Below are 21406 nucleotides of genomic sequence, written 5' to 3' on the forward strand. Positions count from 1 at the left end.
CACATGATCAGATAATGGTGTCTGTCATCATGACACTTCATAGTAAAAGATACCTATTCGCCCCCAGTTCACCTTTTTAGCTAGAGGAAAATTGTAGAATGAAACTTGCAACATTTTATACATTTTACTTGTAACTAAACTTGGAAATAACTAAAAAATCAGTCTTCACCACAGAAGAAAACCCACAAAAAGACATTTGTTTTCTATTATATTTATTATTACTATTATTATTATTGTTAGGGATTTGCTAAGCAATTCCCATTGAATTGTCCATACATTTACATGAAACAAAAGAAACAAGTAAAATTTTTATGTTTAATGTACTTTGGCATAGAAAACTATTGTTAGATAAAGCTAATGAACTAAGAGAATTGGATTTTTTTCAAACAAAACCAGCTTATAAATCACTTTTCAGTCTGCCTTTTAGAAATTCCCAAGCATTAATGGCAAAGTAGATGCCTTAATAGGACTTCCTTAGAGACTCCTAATAAACATTGGTAAGGACTGTTGCAATAGCTAAAGTTACTTCCATAAAAAGTAACATATAGGCCAGGGCTATCCAATGATATCTCTGTTAAGTGGAGGAGAACACCATAAAAGACTTCATTAAGAGCTTAATAGTGTCATTCTGTAATCACAATATCACACATTGACGACAAGGAAATAGCTGTCAAACACTTACACTATTGAATAACATGACTCCAATAAAAACAATAAAACACAATTTACATCTACAATCCTAACCACAACACTTGACAGCCAGGACCTATTTCTTTTCCAACTGAGAAAAACGACTGCACTGACAAAGCCAATCCTTAGTAGAAGACCCATAAGGTAAAGCAGTAGTTGTTCATTGCTATAGTATAGTCATAACTTTCTTAAGACTTTATGACCTTAAAGGCTTTGTCCGCTTTGGAACATGCCTTTTTGTTAGAAGAGTACCCTGAAAATAAGTCGATCACAAGGACCCCCAGCTTTATCTGCAGGGAAATCTGACAGCAAGTGTTTAATTCCCCTACAGCACCACTACAGGGGAAATTAATCATTACATCTTTTACTCTGAAATGAATGGGCTGTTCTTGTAATGCATGTACAGATTAGGTCCTCCAGAGGGAGAGGGGCTTTTTATAGCCCCACTTTGCTTAGGCTAATTGATAGAGGTTATGAACGAGGGAATATGCACTTGCACACACCACTAAGCAAGATTTACATTGACTTGAGCCTGAAGTAGAACTGTTACATGATGGACTTCAGACACAAAACCGTATAACTATATTATGTGACCCAGTGCAAACCTGTAAGGAATGATAATTGTGGGGCAAAAATTTCAAAGGGGCTGTCCAGTCCTAAGAAATTGATGGCATATACGTAGGATAGGCCATGTATATGTCATTGGTCGGGGGCCGATTCCCGGCACCTCAGCCGACCAGCTGTTTTAAAGGGGCCATTCACAGTATTACAGCTATTTCCTATCCATTTAAATGGAAGAAATTTGTAATACTTGAAACCACCTCTACAAGTGTGTCGGCGATTCACAATGTGAGCAGTAAAGGACATATAGGGGAAGCAGTGCTCGTACGAGCGCTGCAGCCCCTTCAAGACAGCTGATCGGCAGAAGTCCCGGGAGTAGAACACTGACTGATGAGATATTAATGGCCTATCCTGATGATGGGCCATCAATTTGTTAGGACTGGACTACTTATTTAAATGTATTTACTGAACCATCTGAATCACATGATTGGGCAGCATGATGGTTCAGTGGTTAGAACTGTTGCCTTGCAGCACTCGGGTCCTTGGTGCGAATTTGGCCAAGGGCAACATCTGCATGGAGTTTGTATGCTCCTCCTGTGTTCGCATGGGATTCCCACTGGTACTCCAAGTTTCTCCCACACGCCAAAAAAAACATACTGATAGGTGAATTTATTGTCTATGAAATTGGCCCTAGTGTGTGTGTCTGAGATAGGGAGAATAAGAGCACAATTGGGGACAGGGAATGATGTAAATGGTGACAATCTTTGTACAATGTTGCAGAATATGCAGGCGCTGTATAAGCAACAGAAATAAATATTGCTATCAACATACAGGTAAAATTAACAAACAAAAAGGAAAAATATTTTTACCTTTGATTATTTGGGGAATAACTAGTTCTGACACACATTGTTTTCATTCATTAGCTCATAATTACACATAACTCATCCTTCGCACGTACTGGATGTTATAGAAGTCAACAGGGCGCAACAGAGAGCCCCACCCACTCAAAAAACAGAGGGCAGACTTGGCCAAGTAAATACATCCAGAGGTTTCAAAGGTTTACTTCACATAAACAACTTATTTAGAAAATGACCTAAGAAACCACTTAGTTTCTGATGAAAAGAATGCACTGCTAATATTTCTTGGAATACCACCAGAGATGGTAGATTTTCTCAAACTTTGAACATTTTTTTGCTACTGAGCATAAGTTATTCCACCTGTTTTGGATTCATAGATTAGTATTTGTAACTTTTTTTTATTGGTTTTTAGCTAAAATCAGAATACATTCTGTGTAGATCAATAGCAGAAAGGCCTTTGTCAATATTTGACCCATCACAACTCAGCAACTGACAGTGTTGCTACTCGTATAAATCAAAATGCATCCCGACTGATGATCCATTTGAGAAACAAGTATTACTCTATACCCTAAGAAACTATTGCTGTCAGATAATGCCATTGGTATGTCCTGACATTAGTGTGGCAATGCCACACTAATCAGATAACGACCCAGATCCCCAATGAACAGTACTCTACTGCAACTGTGCAGCTATGTAATTCCTCCAAAAACAAAGTAACATTACATTCAGTATAGTAAACTACATGAACTTGATAAAACAATCTGGAACAAAACATACTTTAAGGGCTCATTCAGAGGAATGTGAATATCATCCGTGCGCTGCGCATTGAAACCACGCGCAGCACACGGACCCATTGATTTCAATGGAGCCGTTCACACAGCGTGAGTCCGTTGCGTAAAACTCACTGCATGTCCTATATTCGTGCATTTTTCACGCACCTATCGCCCATTGAAGTCAATGGGTGCGTGAAAATCACGGATGCATCCGTGTGCTGTGCGTGATTTAAGCATCAATTCAATTGAAAATAATAAAAAAAAAAGAAAGGATGTGCTTTTCGAGTGCGTGAATAACGCATGCCCTTCGCAAAGCATACTGATGCATAACGGACCAGATTCACGCCCATTTTTCACGCGAGTGAATCTGATACGCTCATGTGAATGTAGCCTGACTTTTTCATCACTGGAAACTGTGATTGATTTGCTTTTAGTACTTGTCTTGCAGTGACATTAAACAATTATAATGTTATGACAGAACTTTATAAAAGTTCATCAAGTAGCCTTACTCTCAATGAGGTCATCTAGGATTAGAAAAGGTCTCTTTTTTTCCTGAAACAGCACCACTCATGTACATTGATCTTATCTTGTATTGCGGCTTATCCCCATTCAAGAAAATGGGGTTAAGCTGCAATACCAAACATAGCCATCGACAAGAGTGAAAAAGGCTATGCTACAGAGCAATGCTTTTGTATCTAGAGAGAATGGAGCTAAGCTGCAATAATAGATGCAGCCATGGACAAAAGTGGCGCTGTTTCTGTGAAAAACAAAACTAGCAATAGGTGCTGAGGGGTCAATTACCAGATAACTAAAAAATTATCTTTAACTATATTTATGACCATTTACTAGTACTAGAAAGACTAAACTGAACTGCTACTGTGTGGATTAACTACAGAGCAATGTACTTCTATCAAGAGAGAATGGAGCTAAGCTTCCATATCAGATACAGCCTTTTTCTAATCCTATAGAACCCTTTTGGAGGTCAGAACTAAGCAATCGTTATCATGAGTATTAAATTATTTGCTTATTGTTTTCATTTATTAGCAATTTCATGGTGGTCTCACGTATAGCACAGGGATACAGGAATTTAGCTATGCTCCTAGGAACTGCCATGGGTTTCCACAATGGCTGTCTGTACATGAGAATGTTAAAAAAAAAAAAGCTCTGAATTTCCGATTTCCCTATAATTCTGTGATCAATAATATACTTTAATGTAAGATTAAATTACCAACAGGTAAACCTCAGAATTTCTAAGTTTGTCTTATAAAAATGTACATTATCCACTCACGGGTTATACCTGTCTACATTAACATGTTTAACTAATCTCTATCAAAAATCCTTTTCACGCATATATTTATTGCTCTGTGAAAATCAGAAGTGATGCCAGTAATGTGTTCTTGCTGGAAATTTTTCAATTTCCCCAGCTAAACACACAACAGTTCACTATTTTCAAATAATTGGGAATTGAATTTTCACACTTCAGAATGAAACAATTTGTCATTTGCAGTTTGGGAGAGAGAGTACATTCAATGGGAACATAACTGGGGTTTGGCGTTGTAGGTAATAAATAGTAAGTGAACAAAGGCCTCAGTGTTTTCACCAGATGGATTGTGGCAAAGGCTACTATACTGTAAGGAGGAGGATGTTAAACAGGCATTAGGTGCTGAGGGATCAATTACTTGATGTAGACTCTCTATAAATCATTGAAAACCAGGCTAATTGAAATTCCATCTGTGCACTTCATCTTAACTTTATGACCATTAACTAGTACTAGAAAGACACAGCCTGAACTGCTACTGTGAGGATTAACTACAGAGCAATGTACTTCTATACACTCCTATGTATCCTACCTAAACCTCTAAGACTGCAACTTAGACAGAGCTTTAAACTTTGAACTTTATTTTAAATGTATGGAAAAGGAAAGTTGGCACTGACTATTCATGCACTAAATCTGGATATAAAAACATTTTAGGGGAGCCGTTATTGAATTATAATGCTCAGGTTTTTTTTGGTCCTTCACAAAGTCACAGCTGGGGTCACAAGTAGGACATTCTAGGACTCACTTCATATTGAATGAGTAGATAGATATTTGTTAGAAGAAATTTACAGATGTTTACCATGAAGGATCTGGAAATACTGAACCGTAATGGGACAATATAAAAAAAACATAATTACACATTGTAACATTTGGCAAGTTATCTTAAAGCGTGCCTAACTTTTCAGGTGACTTTTCAAAATAAGCTGTCATATGTGTTTACATGATGAATAACTTTATTTATGGCCTTTATATGAATTATATTCTGCATTATTTGGCAGTTTTCCCCTCTACATGCTCTCTCTAACTCTCAGTTGTCTCCGAGCTAGTGGGTAGAGCCTTACAGCTATCATGTCTTCTATACACTGCACACAGAGAAGAGAAGAATCCTGCTTTCCTATCTCTATCTATCACATATATAGAAGCTGCAGCAGCATGGGGGAGATTATACAGCAGTAATGAGCAGTGTAGCTGAGAATCCAGCACTGGGGTGACATAGAAATCTTACCAGCAGCCTGTATCTTTCTCAACTCTTCTCCTGCTTCCTCCCACTGCTCACCCCTTTCCCCCTCCCTTACATGCAGTATGTGTGTGTTGCAGACTCACTCCCTCTCTTCTCCCCCTCCCCTCTCCATAGACTTGTATAGTAGGCTGTGATGAGACACTGCCCCACCTTCTGCAGTCCATCTCTAATCAAACCCCTATGTTGCTTGACAACAGGGAGTAGACAGCAGATTACAGGAAGGGAGACTTTGTGGCAGTAACTTCACACAGAATTTGCGTGGATAAAACAACTGAATTTGAACAGTAAGTAAATTACAAAGTTGTTGAGGGTATTCTAAGAGATGAACTGTAACAGTATATAGCAGAATAGTCTAATAGCTGATAACCAGCATTGTTTCATAAAAAAACGGGTCGTGCCTAACTAACATGCTCGGTTTCTATGAGGAGGTAAGCGCAAATTGTCATGCCGCTGTTGTGATATATTTGGATTTTGCAAAAGCATTTGATACTGTTCCACACAACAGTCTTGTTCTGAAGCTGCAGATGCAGGGACTGGGGACCATGTATGCATGTGGGTAAAGAGTTGGTCAAGGGACAGAAAACAAAAAGTCGTCATAAATGGAACTAACTAAAAATGGGCCGAAGTCAGCAGTGGGGTACCACAAGGACCTGTGTTAGGCCCAATTCTTTTTAATCTCTTTATTAATGACCTTGTGGATGGGATTGATAGCAAGGTGTCAGTTTTTGCTGACGATACAAAACTTTGTAGGGTACTTAAAACTCAGCTTGACTATAAAGTATTATAGAAAGACCTAGATAAGCTGGCAGCATGGGCAATAACATGGCATATGAACTTTATTGTTAATAAATGTAAAGTAATGCACCTAGGACACAATAATTGTATTAATGCATATACATTAAATGGAATAAAACTGGGAATAACGGAACACGAGAAGGACCTGGGTATTCTGGTAACAAATAAGTTAAGCAGCAGCACTCAATGTCAGGCAGCAGCTGCAAAAGCAAAAAGCAAATAGAATTTTAGGGTGTATAAAAAGAGAGATTAAAACCCATTGATTCGAATGTAATATTACCCTCTATAAATCCCTTGTAAGGCCACATCTAGAATATGGAATTCATTTTGGGGTCTACATTGTAAAGAGGATATAGGAGAACTGGAGAGGGTTCAAAGGGGGACGATTAGATTATTAAATGGTAAGGAAGGTGTCACTTACAATGAAAGGCTAGAGAAATTGGGCTTGTTCAGCTTGGAAAAAAGACGACTTAGGCTTCGTTCACATATCCGTTCGGGCTCTATTCTGACGTTTCGTTGGAGGTTTCCATCAGAATTGAGCCCTGTCTGACACAAACGGAAACCATAGGTTTCCGTTTCCATCAGCATTGATTTCAATGGTGACGGATCTGGTGCAAATGGTTTCCGTTTGTCTCAGATGTGCAAGGGTTCCGTCGTTTTGGCGGAATCAATAGCATAGTCGACTACGCTATTGATTCCGTCAAAACGGCGGAACCCCTGCACAACTAAGACAAACGGAAAACATTGGCACCGGATCTGTCACCATTGAAATCAATGGTGATGGAAGCAGAAACCTATGGTTTCTGTTTGGGTCAGTCAGGGCTCTATTCTGATGGAAACCTGCAACGAATTGAGCCCGAATGGATATGTGAACGAAGCCTTAGAGGTGATCATATTAACATGTATAAGTATATGTGTGGTCAATAGATAGAACTAGCACATAAACTGTTCCTTCCATGGACTTTACAAAGGACCAAGGAACATTCATTGCATGTGGAAGAAAGACAGTTCAGACATCAATATAGGAAAGGGTTTTTTACAATTAGAGTAGTCAAACTATGGAATGCCCTACCCCAAGAGGTAGTGATGGCAGATACTATGTCAGCATTTAAAAAGGGCTAGATCTTTATTTACTGACAAATGACTTTGAAGGTTATAATTAATCAAGCAATGAATGCCGTGTCATTTATTGAGAAAGGTTGAACTTGATGGACCTGTGTCTTTTTTCAACCTATGTAACTATGTATATATACTATGATATATGTCAGGTATACTATTAGATCAGCATAAGTTGTTTGAAAAGTTTTGGACCATTTAAATCTACTCTTTATTAATGGTATTTTATAACATATAATATGTGACAAATAGCTAGCATAGTGAAGCTTAAAGAGGCTCTGTCACCAGATTATAAATGCCTACATAATCTGATCGGCGCTGTAATGTAGATAACAGCGACGATCAGATGATGTAGGAGATAGGGCACTTATCTGGTGACAGAGCCTCTTTAAGTGACTTAGAATAAAGATGGGTGAAAAATTAAATATTATTCTAATTTTTTTCATTATGTCTTCCAAAGATCCTGTCATTTATGTTGATAGGGTCCATGTAAATATTAGCCACCATATTTGATGGCTCCTACACATATAGGTAGCCATTCAAGTCTCATGTGCCCTGCTGAATATTCCTCATCCTGAAGAGGCACACCATTATATCTTATCTTTTGGCTTATTTATTAGCTGTCCTTAGGAAGTAATTATATAAAAATGATATCCAACATTTAAGATAAAAGTATCTTAGGGGAAGCAGAGGTCCAATTTTTGAGGTAAATAGAAGAAAGGGCTTGGTGAAAGGTAGCTTTAAAGAGGCTCTGTCACCAGATTTTTAAACCCCTATCTCGTATTGCAGCAGATCGGCGCTGCAATGTAGATTACAGTAACGTTTTGTTTTTTTTCAAAAACGAGCATTTTTGGCCAAGTTATGACCATTTTTATATTTATGCAAATGAGCCTTTCTTAAGTACAACTGGGCGTGTTTAAAGTTAAGTACAAGTGGGCGTGTCTTGTGTGTTTACATCTGGGCGTTTTTACTTGTTTTACTAGCTGGGCGTTGTGAATAGAAGTGTATGATGCTGACGAATCAGCATCATCCACTTCTCTTCGTCAACACCCAGCTTCTGGCAGTGCACAGACACACAGCGTGTTCTCGAGAGATCACGTTGTGACGTCACTTCCTGCCCCAGGTCCTGCATCGTGTCGGACGAGCGAGGACACATCGGCACCAGGCGACAGAGGCTACAGTTGATTCTGCAGCAGCATCGGCGTTTGCAGGTAAGTCGATGTAGCCTCTGTCGCCTGGTGCCGATGTGTCCTCGCTCGTCCGACACGATGCAGGACCTGGGGCAGGAAGTGACGTCACAGCGTGATCTCTCGAGAACACGCTGTGTGTCTGTGCACTGCCAGAAGCTGGGTGTTGACGAAGAGAAGTGGATGATGCTGATTCGTCAGCATCATACACTTCCATTCACAACGCCCAGCTAGTAAAACAAGTAAAAACGCCCAGATGTACACACATAATACACGCCCACTTGGACTTAACTTTAAACACACCCAGTTGTACTTAAGAAAGGCTCATTTGCATAAATATAAAAATGCTCATAACTTGGCCAAAAATGCTTGTTTTTAAAAAAAAAAAAACTTTACTGTAATCAACATTGCAGCACCTATCTGCTGCAATAGGAGATAGGGGTTGCAAAATCTGGTGACAGAGCCTCTTTAAGATCTTAGTTATGTTATGTTATGTTATGTTATGTTATGTTACCACTAATTGACATTGCTTAATATTACTATCAACTGTTATAAAGTATTCTTCCTCCATCAAGAGTTCAAATGTTTACGTGACCTACAATAAAATATAATTTTCTTTGGCAACATTTCTATACATACGGCCCTGACTATTAAGACAGTGACTGACATTGGACCCCAGTACCCGAGACATTTCTACTACAAATTAGAAACATGGCAATATCAAAACTTTCTGCTCCTGCATGTCTTTGGAGGATTGGGTGCTAGATATACTATTCAGACTTCTGCTATCTTCATCATATACTTTCAAAACTGATATGTTTTCCTTTTGAAAGCTCAGTGAACAAGGAAAAGTAATATTATCCAGAAAGAGGGGATGCAAATAGGTTTCCTCCAAGGACTGTTTTTCCGGATAATGACACCTGCCACAAATTAAGTGGACGAGGAAATCCATGGCTATAAAATGAGGACATTGTTTAACAATAAGAGATAGCATTTGAGGTAAGGGAGATAAGACACTTGACTGTGAACAGACAGCATATATCAACACAAAGAGTCTTTATTAATGGGAGTGCTGCCTATTATCAATCACTAGCATCTTTCCTATTCAACTCTCTGAATGAGAAATGATATCAATAAACACTCAAACTGAACACTAGCAGTTAAATGACAAAACCTGCGAATGTCAGTTAGAAGTCAATGTGAGCTTAAAGCTTTATATACAGATGGAAAATTGTATTAAGAGCAGTCGTTCTTGCGATTTAGGAGACAAACAGTTCTAGGAAGCATTGGACTCATCCATTGTTACGTCAGAGCTTGGGCCAAAAGAAGGATCCCTGGTACTCTGGTGGGCAAGTCTGACCCTGGTTATAGAAATTGTTCATAGGACAGTCTGTAAAGCATGCTACTTATATACAGAAAAGATAATTATTCAAAGTTATTCATCACTCATCAATTTAACCATCACAATAGATAGTAAGTACACATAGATATTCTTAGAACACAAATTTTCACTTTTATCCTTAAAGAGGCTCTGTCACCACATTATAAGTCGCCAATCTCCTACATAAGGAGATTGGCGCACATTAACGATACTGAAGTGTTTAGACCGTGAATAGACATTCCACGAGATGTCTATTCACAATCCCTGCACTTTGTTACTGTTTCTATAGTACTTACAGCAGAGCAAGCGTAATCTCGTGAGATTACGCTGTAGATGACAGGTTACAATGAGATTATGCTTGCTCTGCTGTAACTACCATAGAAACATTAACGAAGTGCAGGAATTGTGAATAGACATCCCGTGGAATGTCTATTCACGGTCTAAACACTTCAGTATCGTTAATGTGTTAGTATAAGACAGCACATACTGATCTAAAAGGATCCCTATGCGCTGCCTAAATGAATGGAGAGAAGTGTATGACGCTGATTGGTCAGTGTCATACACTCCTCTGTACAACGCCCACTTGGTCTAAAGTAAAAACACGCCCACTTCGGCATTAAGAAACTCATTAGCATAAATCTAAAAGAAATAATAAAGTGGTGAAAATAGATAGTTTTTTTTAAAAAGAAAAAGCATTACTGTCACCTACATTATAGCGCCAATCTCCTTATGTAGGAGACAGGGCACTTATAATGTGGTGACAGAGTCTCTTTAAAGGGGTTGTACAAGACTAGAAAAACATTGCTGCTTTCTTCCAGAAACAGCACCACACAAGTCCATAGATTGTATCTGGCATTGCAGCGCAGCTAAATTGAATGAATGGGGCTGAGCAGCAATAACATACCCAACCTGTGGGCAACTGTGACGCTATTTCTGGAAAAAATCTGCCACTTTTTTCTAATCCTGGGCAATCCCTTTTAGATTTGTACTCTATAATGTTAAGGCAAACTAAAAAATCGCTGGTAAACAGAATATACTTCAGATCCAAAAAGTTCACTTTGCATAATGCTTCTGTGCTAATGTCATTTAACTACAATTATATAGAAATTCCTACAATTATTATTATATAGAAAAACTACAATTATATAGAAATTCCATCACATTAAAAACATTGCTTGTCTTAACCTTTGGCCTTAGTGAAGAACTGAACAAGGCATAACACCTCTTCAGTTATTCTAGTCTCCATGTAGACCACGGTGTCTTGACACATGTGGATTACCAAATTGATTGAACTGATTGCTGGCTATCGGAAAGATTAGATCCATCACATTCAGCTGGCCAGGATGTCTTTTTTTTTGACAATTGCTAGATGTTCTGGAATTACACATAAATGTTACATGGCACTTGGGATTAAAAAAATCAATTTAGCCATTCAACTAGCTGCCATGTATGGGTAGCTTTAATTCTACTGATAAGATTAGGGAAGTTTAGCCTCTATGGGAATCAGTTTATTTCTATCAGAATATCCTTTTAATAGATATTAGGGAAATAGGACATCTTCCCCTACCTTACATAAAATGGTTGGATTAAGAAATACAAAGCAATAAATATTGAAGAGAATTGATGAGGGAAGTAGCTAATGTTGTCATTATGTTTATGTGGTGTCATCTTTAGTAAGATCATGATAATCTCAATGTGAGAGCAGGCAGCATGTTGACTCAGTGGTTAGCACTAATGCCTTGCAACATCGAGGTCCTAGGTTTCAACCAGGCCAACATCTGCCTGGGTTTTATGTTTTTGTGTTTATTCACCACGTGTGATCAGTTAGCTCTCTTTTTTTCCATTCTTTATTGCCCATACATAGACATACACATAAAAAAAAACTAATGAGGTGATGCCCATTGTGATGACTAAGATGTTGCTTAATTGGACAGATATTGGATTTTCACTGAGAGGGAAATATTTACCCCATTCTGGACCTCAGGAGTTCATGTCACTCCTGCCTTAACCCACAATAGTAAAGATGGATCTTGTATATCTACCAGTAGATCAAAATGGAAGCATTCTATGTCTTTGAACAGATGGAGTTGAATTGTGTTTTTACAATGTACAGTGAATAATCTGCTGATCACAGTAGGGTTCCCTACAAAGAAAACAACAACTTTTGGCAAACATAAAAGAAGTAGTTGTCTAGTAATCCCTTCCATTATATACAATAGAGGCAGTTACTGCATAGTCAGAACCAAAATCCAGTTTATCTCTGATAATGCCACCATAAAAATGAGCATTATTGGTAGTACATTTACACAAGGCATTGCTACTTAGTGTGCAGCTCTTGCAAGAGCCTCCACTAAGTATCAATGACACTCTTCCCCCAACGGAGATGAGTTACCTCCATACCAGCTGTATGACTGTACAGCTGGAAATGTAAGGACTGTAGTGATGGAAATGTCCTCGCATTATTGGCAAAAACTTTTCAAACCGCCGATCGGGTGTGAGGGTATGTTCACACGGCCCATAAACGCCCGAAAAACGGCCGAAAAATCTGAAGCAGAATGCCTCCAAACATCTGCTCATTGATATCAATGGGAAAAATGGCGTTCTGTTCCGATGGGCCATTTTTTTACATGGCCGTTTTAAAAAACCGGTAGAGGAAAAAAACTGCCGCGAAAAAGAAGTGCAAGTCACTTCTTGGGACGTTTTTGGAGCAGTTTTTCATTGACTCTATGGAAAACAGCTCCAAAAACGGCCGTAATAAACGCAGCGAAAATCGCGAGTGGCTTAAAAAACGTCTGAAAATCAGGAGCTGTTTTCCCTTGAAAACAGCTCTGTATTTTCAGACGTTTTTGACTCAGCGTGTGAACATACCTTGAAGGGGCATATAGTAAAGGCAGAAAGTGAGAGGAGTCTTAGAACACATATTTACAAATAAACATTGGAATCCAATACTGCAATTTCCCTGCCAGCTAATTGAGATGAGCTTTCCCCGACCACATTCTCATTTTCCAAATTTCATAATTGCCTTTTTAAGAAAAGTGTTTTGTTTTTCTTAATTGGCACTAAAGACATTTTTTTTGGCCTATTAAGCTCTGCGTGAACTGTCTTTTTTGACCCAAGTCTCTGTTGCTTAATTATTGAGCAGATATTTTCCTTTATTTCTGGCAAATTTAATTGTGCTCACAATCCAGTATTTGAGGATTTATTGTAGCTCATTCACAAGATGTGGTTAAATCGGTATGTTTAGTCCTTTTAACTAGACCTCTGCCTATTATTAAATTACAGACTTGGTTCTCTCATGCATAATTCAATCAAAGCTACAAATATGAACATGATTGTTTTTATTCGCTCAATTTTACCCATAATACTGTTCCTTTGTTAATGAAATTCATTTAAACACATCTCTAATGTGATGGCATTATACTGCTGAAGGCCTCTTATTGCTTTATCTTATTTCCATATATTTCAATATAGTCTTTACATCATCTAGAAACTGTCGGCCTTATGTAGAATTATTTTTTATTTCATGAGACCTAATAAGCTTCTCGGAACACTAGTCTGCAGATGTAACAGAATTTAAATGGGTTATCTCCAGGGGTATGATTCACATTTTTTACAACACGTACCCTACTTGGATGACAAAGATGTATGTGTGTGTGTGTGTGTGTGTGTGTGTATGTGCGTGCGTATTTGTGTGTGTGTGTGCGTGCGTGTATGTGCATATGAGTGACTACAGAACTGATCAGACGCATTTAGATGTAAAATAAATATTGACCCTTAGTCACTCACACATGATGTCTTTGATTGAAGTCATTCTCCTCCTCTTTGTAATCCATCTGGTCCAGACCGCCATGGCAACTTCTTCTGGCCACGATTTGTCTCTGCAGAGTTTGCTACCTAGAAGTCTTCAGCTCTTCGCTTTTGCAGCACTGTCCCACACTGTGCCCCTTGAATATAATAGTGCTACACACTAAGCCCCTTGAATATAATAGTGCTACACTCTGTGCCCCGAATATAATAGCTCCACACTGTGCCCCCTAAAAGTAGTGCCACATACAGTGCCCCCTGAATTTAATAATGCCCCACAAAATGTTTCCCCTAAATAAATAAAATGCCGCGCACTATGCCCCCTGAATAAAATATGACCCACACTGTGCCACTCAATACAAAAATAGCTACAAAATTAGCTACACTGTGCCCCCTCAATAAAAAAAATGTCCACACTGTGCCCTATCAAAAAATAATTAGCCACACTGTACTCATTTAATAAAACAAAAAACTCCCGCAGCCCACCAGTGTGCTCCAGAAGAAGCAACGGCAAATCTCGCATTGGTCATATGGTAGCTATCTTGGTCTCTATGACTTACTCCATTTGTTATATGTTTATACCTGTGTACCTTTGATAATGCCTTTTATTATATGTGATTACTATGTGGGCATGTTACATTTAGGTCTTTGCATTTGATGCACCATGCTATGCGCTTTGGCACTTTAGTATATATACCCTGTATATCCTGTAATTTAGGCATCTATATACCCTTGCTTCTAACACATTTAGTTTGTGTGACATATTTCTAGTGTTTATTGTATGTTTTCATTGTGTATTCAACTAAGAAAGTATGCAATTCGTAAAACGTAGTTTGAGTATGAGCCTTTATGTAGGTTGGAACTTTGTAGTATTTTGACCACACATGGTGGACTTTTTTGAGTGAACCTCTTTTTTTAATATGTTTCACTCAATATAATAGTGCTACACACTCAGCCCCTTGAATATAATAGTTATTATATTGAATATAATAGTGCCACACACTGTCACCCCGAATATAATAGCTCCACACACTGTGCCCCTAATTATGGTAGTGCCACACAGTGCCCCTGAATATAATAATGCCCTACACTGTGCTCCTAAATAAAATAAAAATTCCATGCACTATGCCCCCTGAATACATATATTCCCACACTGTGCCCCCTGAATAAAATATGCCCCACACTGTCCGTCAATAAAAAATTTGCCTCATTGTGTCCATTCAAAAGACAATTAGCCACCCTATACTCCCTCAATAAAACAAGAAACTCCTGCCACCCACCAGTAAAGAATACTCAACTCCCGACTTTCCTGCACCATCTTCCATCCGCAGCCTTGGCCTCTTCTGGCCAGGGCCCTGCAGAACAAAGCATGATGACATCATCACACCATCTGGGTCACAGAGAAGGCCCCAAACAGAATGGCAGGAAGCCGAGCAGGGATTCCTGCAGCACCACTGTCACATTCAACTGCAATTTTTTAGGATGCCGATATAATTGATTTTAGGGAAGAAGGACCAGGTCTTCTCTTTTTGTTAGAAAGCCCCCCCCCCCCCTGAACCATAAGCTGATAAAGGGATCTCTAGTGATCAGCTGTAGTGTGGCATTTCTCTCAAAGTTGATTGAAATCAATGGACATTTTAAGTACATGCATGGACACACAAGGTCCACCAAAGTGAGGGATGCTCTTTTTAGTCGCTCTCTGCTCTGGCTAATAGATGATGGCCCTGAATTGGGGACCCAAACAGCTTCATTGGTTAATTGCATGAACAGTAAATGTTTTATTTTCTTATTTTTTGTATTCCTAGAAAGTTCTAATTAAAGAGTAGAAAAGAAAGCACAATGTTAACCAAATTTTTTTTTGGTCTTTGTAACTGGGGCCACATGTAATCCTTATGAACTGCTGTGGGTTTAATGAAGGTTGGAAAAATATGAAACGTTTAAAATTGGAAATAGAGTGTCTGCTACCTTTAGCTCAAACAATCAGTTTAGTTTTCCAGATACCAAGGAAATATTTTTCTCCCTGGCATGAACTTAACTGTCTGTAATTGCCAGAGCTCAAGCCATGGAATACTTTACTAATTGTACATTCTCATAGAATTATAACATTTTAATCCTTTTCCAAGTGTCACACTAGATTATTATTACTGTATAAACCAAATTGTAGGAACAATGAATATGGGAATATAAAGTTGTAAATATATAAATTGCTGGTGACATGGTGTTCATTGGGCATCACTCTCTTCTTTATCTAACAGAGCAGGGTCTGGAGCAGGGCAATCCCATTGGCTAAACATACCTTAACAAGACATATGGTGAGATATTGACTAATTGTAGACATTGTGATTTTAGGTTATATGAAAGCACCTGAGAAAAGATCAGATCTATAAATTGCATTGAAAAAGTTTTTTAGAGGAAAACATGTTTTATTAAGATATAATCTTAGCAAATAAGATGCTTACCTGAACGGAACGCATTTGAAATATGGAATGCAGAGCATATCCAAAATATATATTTCAGATCTAACAACATATTGACCTGGAAAAAAAAAAGAAAGTAAACATTAAGTAATGACTCACGTCCTGGATTTGATGTTTTAGAAATGAACAAGTACAATATTGTTATTTTGTCTCAAAGCTTGCATGTATTTTCTTGCTCACAATAACTGGTCTGTGGGAGCCCTAGACTTCTTGACAATCAGCTGATCTGGCCTGCTCCCCATGATGATGTCAGAGACGGGAAAATGAGCTAAGGGAGAGGACGGCTGAGAACCTCGTGTTCTGTACAGTACCAATAAACAGATGTGAGGAAAGGAAACACCTTGAAAAAAATCCATGTTTCAAGCAGTGTGGCCATTGATGTTCATGTCGTTAATAAGACTGGACCCAGAGGTGTACTTGTATCACAGCTTGTTAAAAAGAATAACAATATATTAGTGGCCAAGTGATGTTATTATAGCTTACCTTGTGACTGTAACTTTATACATGATAATATGAGTACCTGGCTGCTCAATAGCAAACACATATGCATGTTGTGCTGTATTAATCGAAATACATAAGGAAAGTAATGCAAAGCAAGCATAATGGTTTCCTCGAATTACTGACAATATCAATAAAAATAGCTCACTTTTGCCTCCCTTAATCCAGGCCCTTAAAATTGTTCCAATTGTTCCCCAAAGTATATCTTTAAGGAAAAACCTCCAAAGACAGCAGATGGGTAGTCCCAACATTGAAGTCTACCAAAGCCTGTGGCATCAATATGAGTGATCAAGTCTACAGTAGTTCAATTGGCCCATCCTCATGTATAGAATAACCAAATGAAAATTGCTACATAAATATTGGATAATGGATGACATCACATGTCTTTCACATGACATCACATCGTTTTATTTAGTAATGTACTGAATTAGAACAAAGCAAAAAGTTTAGTGGCCAGTGTGGGAGGGATCCAGTCACTAAATTTGGTTATTGATTAAAAAGAACTACGTTTTTCAAGTTCCATGACATATTGATAAGTTCTGACATAATTTTCTGCTTCATTGCTGACCCTCTATTGCTACTAGAGCGTTATACTGCAGTAACAGCTCTCTTCATACAAAGTTTTAATTCCAACTCTTGGGTGGAAAATTTTACACGTCAGCCTTCACTCTACTAGCTGCCCTTTCTCCATCATGTTCTACATTTTAGAAATTCCTGAAGAAAACCCCCACAAAGGAAGACCTGATTTAGAGAAGGCCAGTCCACCATCCTTTTACCACTATTGTCACCACTAGTCCCTTGACTATTATGTCCCTAAGGAGTATTTACAACTGGTAATGTGACTTGCTGGCATGAAATGGCAGGTACAACATGGATGGCAAAAAGCTATCCAAAGTATAAGCCATATATTATATATTGCAGAGTGCAAATCTATTCTTAAAATTATATATATATATATATATATATATATATATATATATATGTATATACATACATATATATATATATATATATGTATATACATACATATACATGTATATATACATACATATACATATATATACATTTATTCAATAGCAAATACCGAGATGGGAATAGCATGGTTTAATGGCTACTACGTTGTTTTCCCCTTCTATGTCGCCAGCACGGTGCCAACCAGGCCTTCAGCTAATCACTTGAATCATACAAGGCAGACTGGTTGCTACAGATACACTGCTTAAATAACCACAGTCTTTTTAATGTGGTTGTCAGGCTGAACTTCCCTAGCAACCAGCCTGTCTCAGATTGCTCAGCTCAAAGCAGAAGTGCCACTAAATTGTGGGCAGAGAAGGGCAAGGAGACTTGACAGTCTCACACCACATCTTCTCTATCTCATTAACCCTTCATTTTGCAAAAATATATGTGGAGAAACACTTAAATTTAATTGGTAGGAAAGTAAAATGTATGTTACGTAAATTATCCAACTAAACGGTAGAAAAATATCCATAGTTTTACATCTCATCCGAATCTTCGACTAAGTTTAGTGTTTTTAATATAAGTCAGTATATGCATTGTTCTCTATTAAGATAAAGTGTAATGTTGTGATAAAATCTGATTATTTGGGAAAACTGTGGAGTCTCTAATAGAGATAACTTATTAAATTGTGACACTGATCATTTCTATGTCTATGGCTGCTCAGCATCTGTACATTCCCTTATTTTCTTCTTCTGTTGTTTATTCATCATACAATAGGCTAAGAGTGCACTAACTATAGATTGTAAATGTATTGGAATATAGATCCATGCTTTGTCCAGCTGCAAACAAATTGAAAAAGCATATATTTTACATTATGCAGGTATCATTTAAAGGGCTTTCATAAAAGTGTAGCTATACATATAGAAAGTACATGGAAAACTGCAGCAACCATCTAGAATGTGGTGAGGAGCTGGCACAATGCCTCAAATCACTTTCTAAGTGTGGCTTATAATACACTGCATATCCATTTCATTCCAACATGTACAATGCCATAACTACCAGCAAAGTTAAAGACCACTGGAAGCCATTAGGACCGAAACTACCTCTTTTAAATCTGTACAGTCAATGCATTCATCTTGTAGGATCATATCTGCAGTAGCAAAGTAAAAAAAAATGTTGCAGAAAACCATTTGCAACATTTGCTCTATTTGCTATGTAGACAAAACCTGTAGCATCCTAGGAAATTCAGTAACTTGTAGTTGAACAAAAGCTATAGATGTATCAAACCTAGTAAAACCTACTGTAATTCATTAGTTCAGAGTTTACAATAGGCTCAAACGATGCAGCACCAAGGAGAACACATTCAGCTCTGCTACATCTGTAGATTCAACAGGTTTCCTACAAATGGTTGGCAATGCATACTGGGACTTGAAGAAATTAGAAAATGGGTTTCCTACCTACCTCTCTATAGTATAAGTTATGTCTTTTCAATCCAGCTGTAAAATTCAACTCAAGTCTTTGATGTCAGGGTCAGTCATTGAGTGTTCTACACATTGGCTGTTCAAGGATCCTTAAGTGACAGCCATTTCATTGTAGACTATGGAAGCACTGCCAATGGTGCTGCTCCACTGACCTAGTCTAATCCTTACCTCTCCTTGAAGAGGATGAAGTGCTCTGATCCTTTTTTTTTTACCCCTTAGCAACCTCCTCCTGAAGTTTGCACGTTCACCCCCCACCCCCCTTCCCTAGCTGTTACTGGTGGTCTTTAACAATAAGCAGTTGTCAAGCTCTGTCGTTTCCTCTAAGTGGGTGGTGATAATGTGGACTTCTTTGGGCATTTGTATGTATTTTTTCAAAGGTAGTGACCCCAATACATGTGTCTGACACTCTAGTTATACAATAACTCACTATGTGTAATTTGGCTCCATCAACATTTAAAAGGAAAAGTTTTCTAATTCTAAATAAACACATATAGCTGGGGGAGGGGGTAGCGTTGTCCCATACATAGTGTCCTTGGTGGTCTAACTGATGTTCTCCCCAGGGCAACCCAGAGTAATAATATTAACACTTTCTCTGCAAAAGGAATGCCAATCACACACCTACTGTTTTTCCACTATATATATATATATATATATATATATATATATATATATATATATATATATATATATATATATATATATATATATATATATATATATTTTTTTTTTTTTTTATATACATATATATATATATATATAGACAAATAAATAAATAAAGAAATATATATATATATATATTATTTTTTTTCTTTCTCTCTTCTTATTTATTTATTCTTAAATGTGTTTATATATTTTCTTTTTCAGTCGTGTTTGTTGTCATTGTCTAGTAAAGTATGTTTTGCTATATTGCCACGTACTGTATTTCTTTGATGTTGTATTACTATATGTAATGAATTATGCCACATGTGGCTTTTTTTGAGTCAATGCAACATATGTAAAGGCACGTGTTATACATCACTGTGGGCACAAGACACAAAGTAACAAATAGCAGCTTTTATAAGATGTTTTGTGCAGAAACAGTTATTTATACACTATGTGTAATAATCCTGTAGTCCACGTGGCGACTGATAATGTGGCTTCTCCCTGCAGCTATTTCCCTCCCACCTCTGTTAGCAGTCACCGCCCTATCTGTAGCTCATGGAGACAGCTGGCTTTTGTTATGTGGGACTGCTCAGGGACTGCATCTTCTCAGAGGTGAAATCATATCCCAGCAGCCGGGCCCCCCCCCCCCCCCCCCCCCCCCCCAGTCCCTGGATTCACAGGACACCTCTGCTCTGTCGCCTTTCTCCGTCATTTGCTTACTTTAGCATTCATCAAGTCAATCTCAATGGGATGAAAGATGTATGCACGAGTCTGGGCTATCCCTTACATATGTATAGGTTTACAATCACATCTATTGCCCCAGAGTAAATGGTTTCCATATGCAGAGATCAAGGTGAATGAAACACATACTCAGGTAATGGGGTTTCCATCAGATGTGGGACTACAAGTCCCAACATACACTCAGAGACCATCGTTCTAAAATCCGGGTGCCTACCTTTAACCCTTTCAATGCTTGTAGCGCTGTCCACTAGATCCCTACTTATATAGATTAATATACACCACTTGTGCAAATACATTTCATTAAAAAATTCAATTAAATAAAAAAGCCTTTTATACTTGACAGTGTTTTAAAACATAGGGCACCGACTAATAATTTGCATGCACTGACTTATATCATGCAGGTCACTAGATGGAAGAAATAAATGATGCCAACCAAAGACCTGACACAAAGGGGGTGTGTGAAAACCTCGTGTTACGATGGCTTTGCTGCAAGAGGCTGCGGAAAGCAGTTCTCTTCTCCTCCAGCAGAGGTCGCGCTTCCCATGAGAAGAGCAGTATCAGGCATTCCTAGACATCCTAGTGCCAGGGTCTGATCCAGAACAATACCTTCAGCGCTGTGACTCTCATAAAAATGAGCCCAGCGATCAATGCCCACATACAGCAGCCGCCCCTCTAAATCCATAGAGCACATAGAGCTGTGACTTTCTTTGTTCGAACATTCTTTTTTTTTTGCTGCTTGGTTGAAGTAAATCCTTAACCCCATAAAGTCACACACAGTGTAAATTGTGCACTTCAATTGACTTCCATTACTTTACAAGCATCTATTGAAATGCAGCAACACAGTGTAACATCTGTGGAGTAAATATTGCCTCTAAGTATGTACATTGTTCA

The 21406-nt window shown here is 38.1% G+C and overlaps 1 protein-coding gene across 2 annotated transcripts in view; it reads right to left on the bottom strand.

The window, feature by feature from the left end:
• Positions 1 to 21406, bottom strand: part of VCAN (versican) — a 76038-nt gene that overhangs the window by 53585 nt on the left and 1047 nt on the right. For both annotated transcript variants that reach the window (XM_075837611.1, XM_075837603.1), the window contains exon 2: positions 16182 to 16257. In XM_075837611.1, the coding sequence (XP_075693726.1) occupies positions 16182 to 16251 (70 nt within the window). In that variant the 5' untranslated portion in view covers positions 16252 to 16257. The remainder of the gene's footprint in view (positions 1 to 16181; positions 16258 to 21406) is intronic.

This window comes from Rhinoderma darwinii, chromosome 1, assembly GCF_050947455.1.
Source record: "Rhinoderma darwinii isolate aRhiDar2 chromosome 1, aRhiDar2.hap1, whole genome shotgun sequence".
In the NCBI taxonomy this organism is placed as follows: domain Eukaryota; kingdom Metazoa; phylum Chordata; class Amphibia; order Anura; family Rhinodermatidae; genus Rhinoderma; species Rhinoderma darwinii.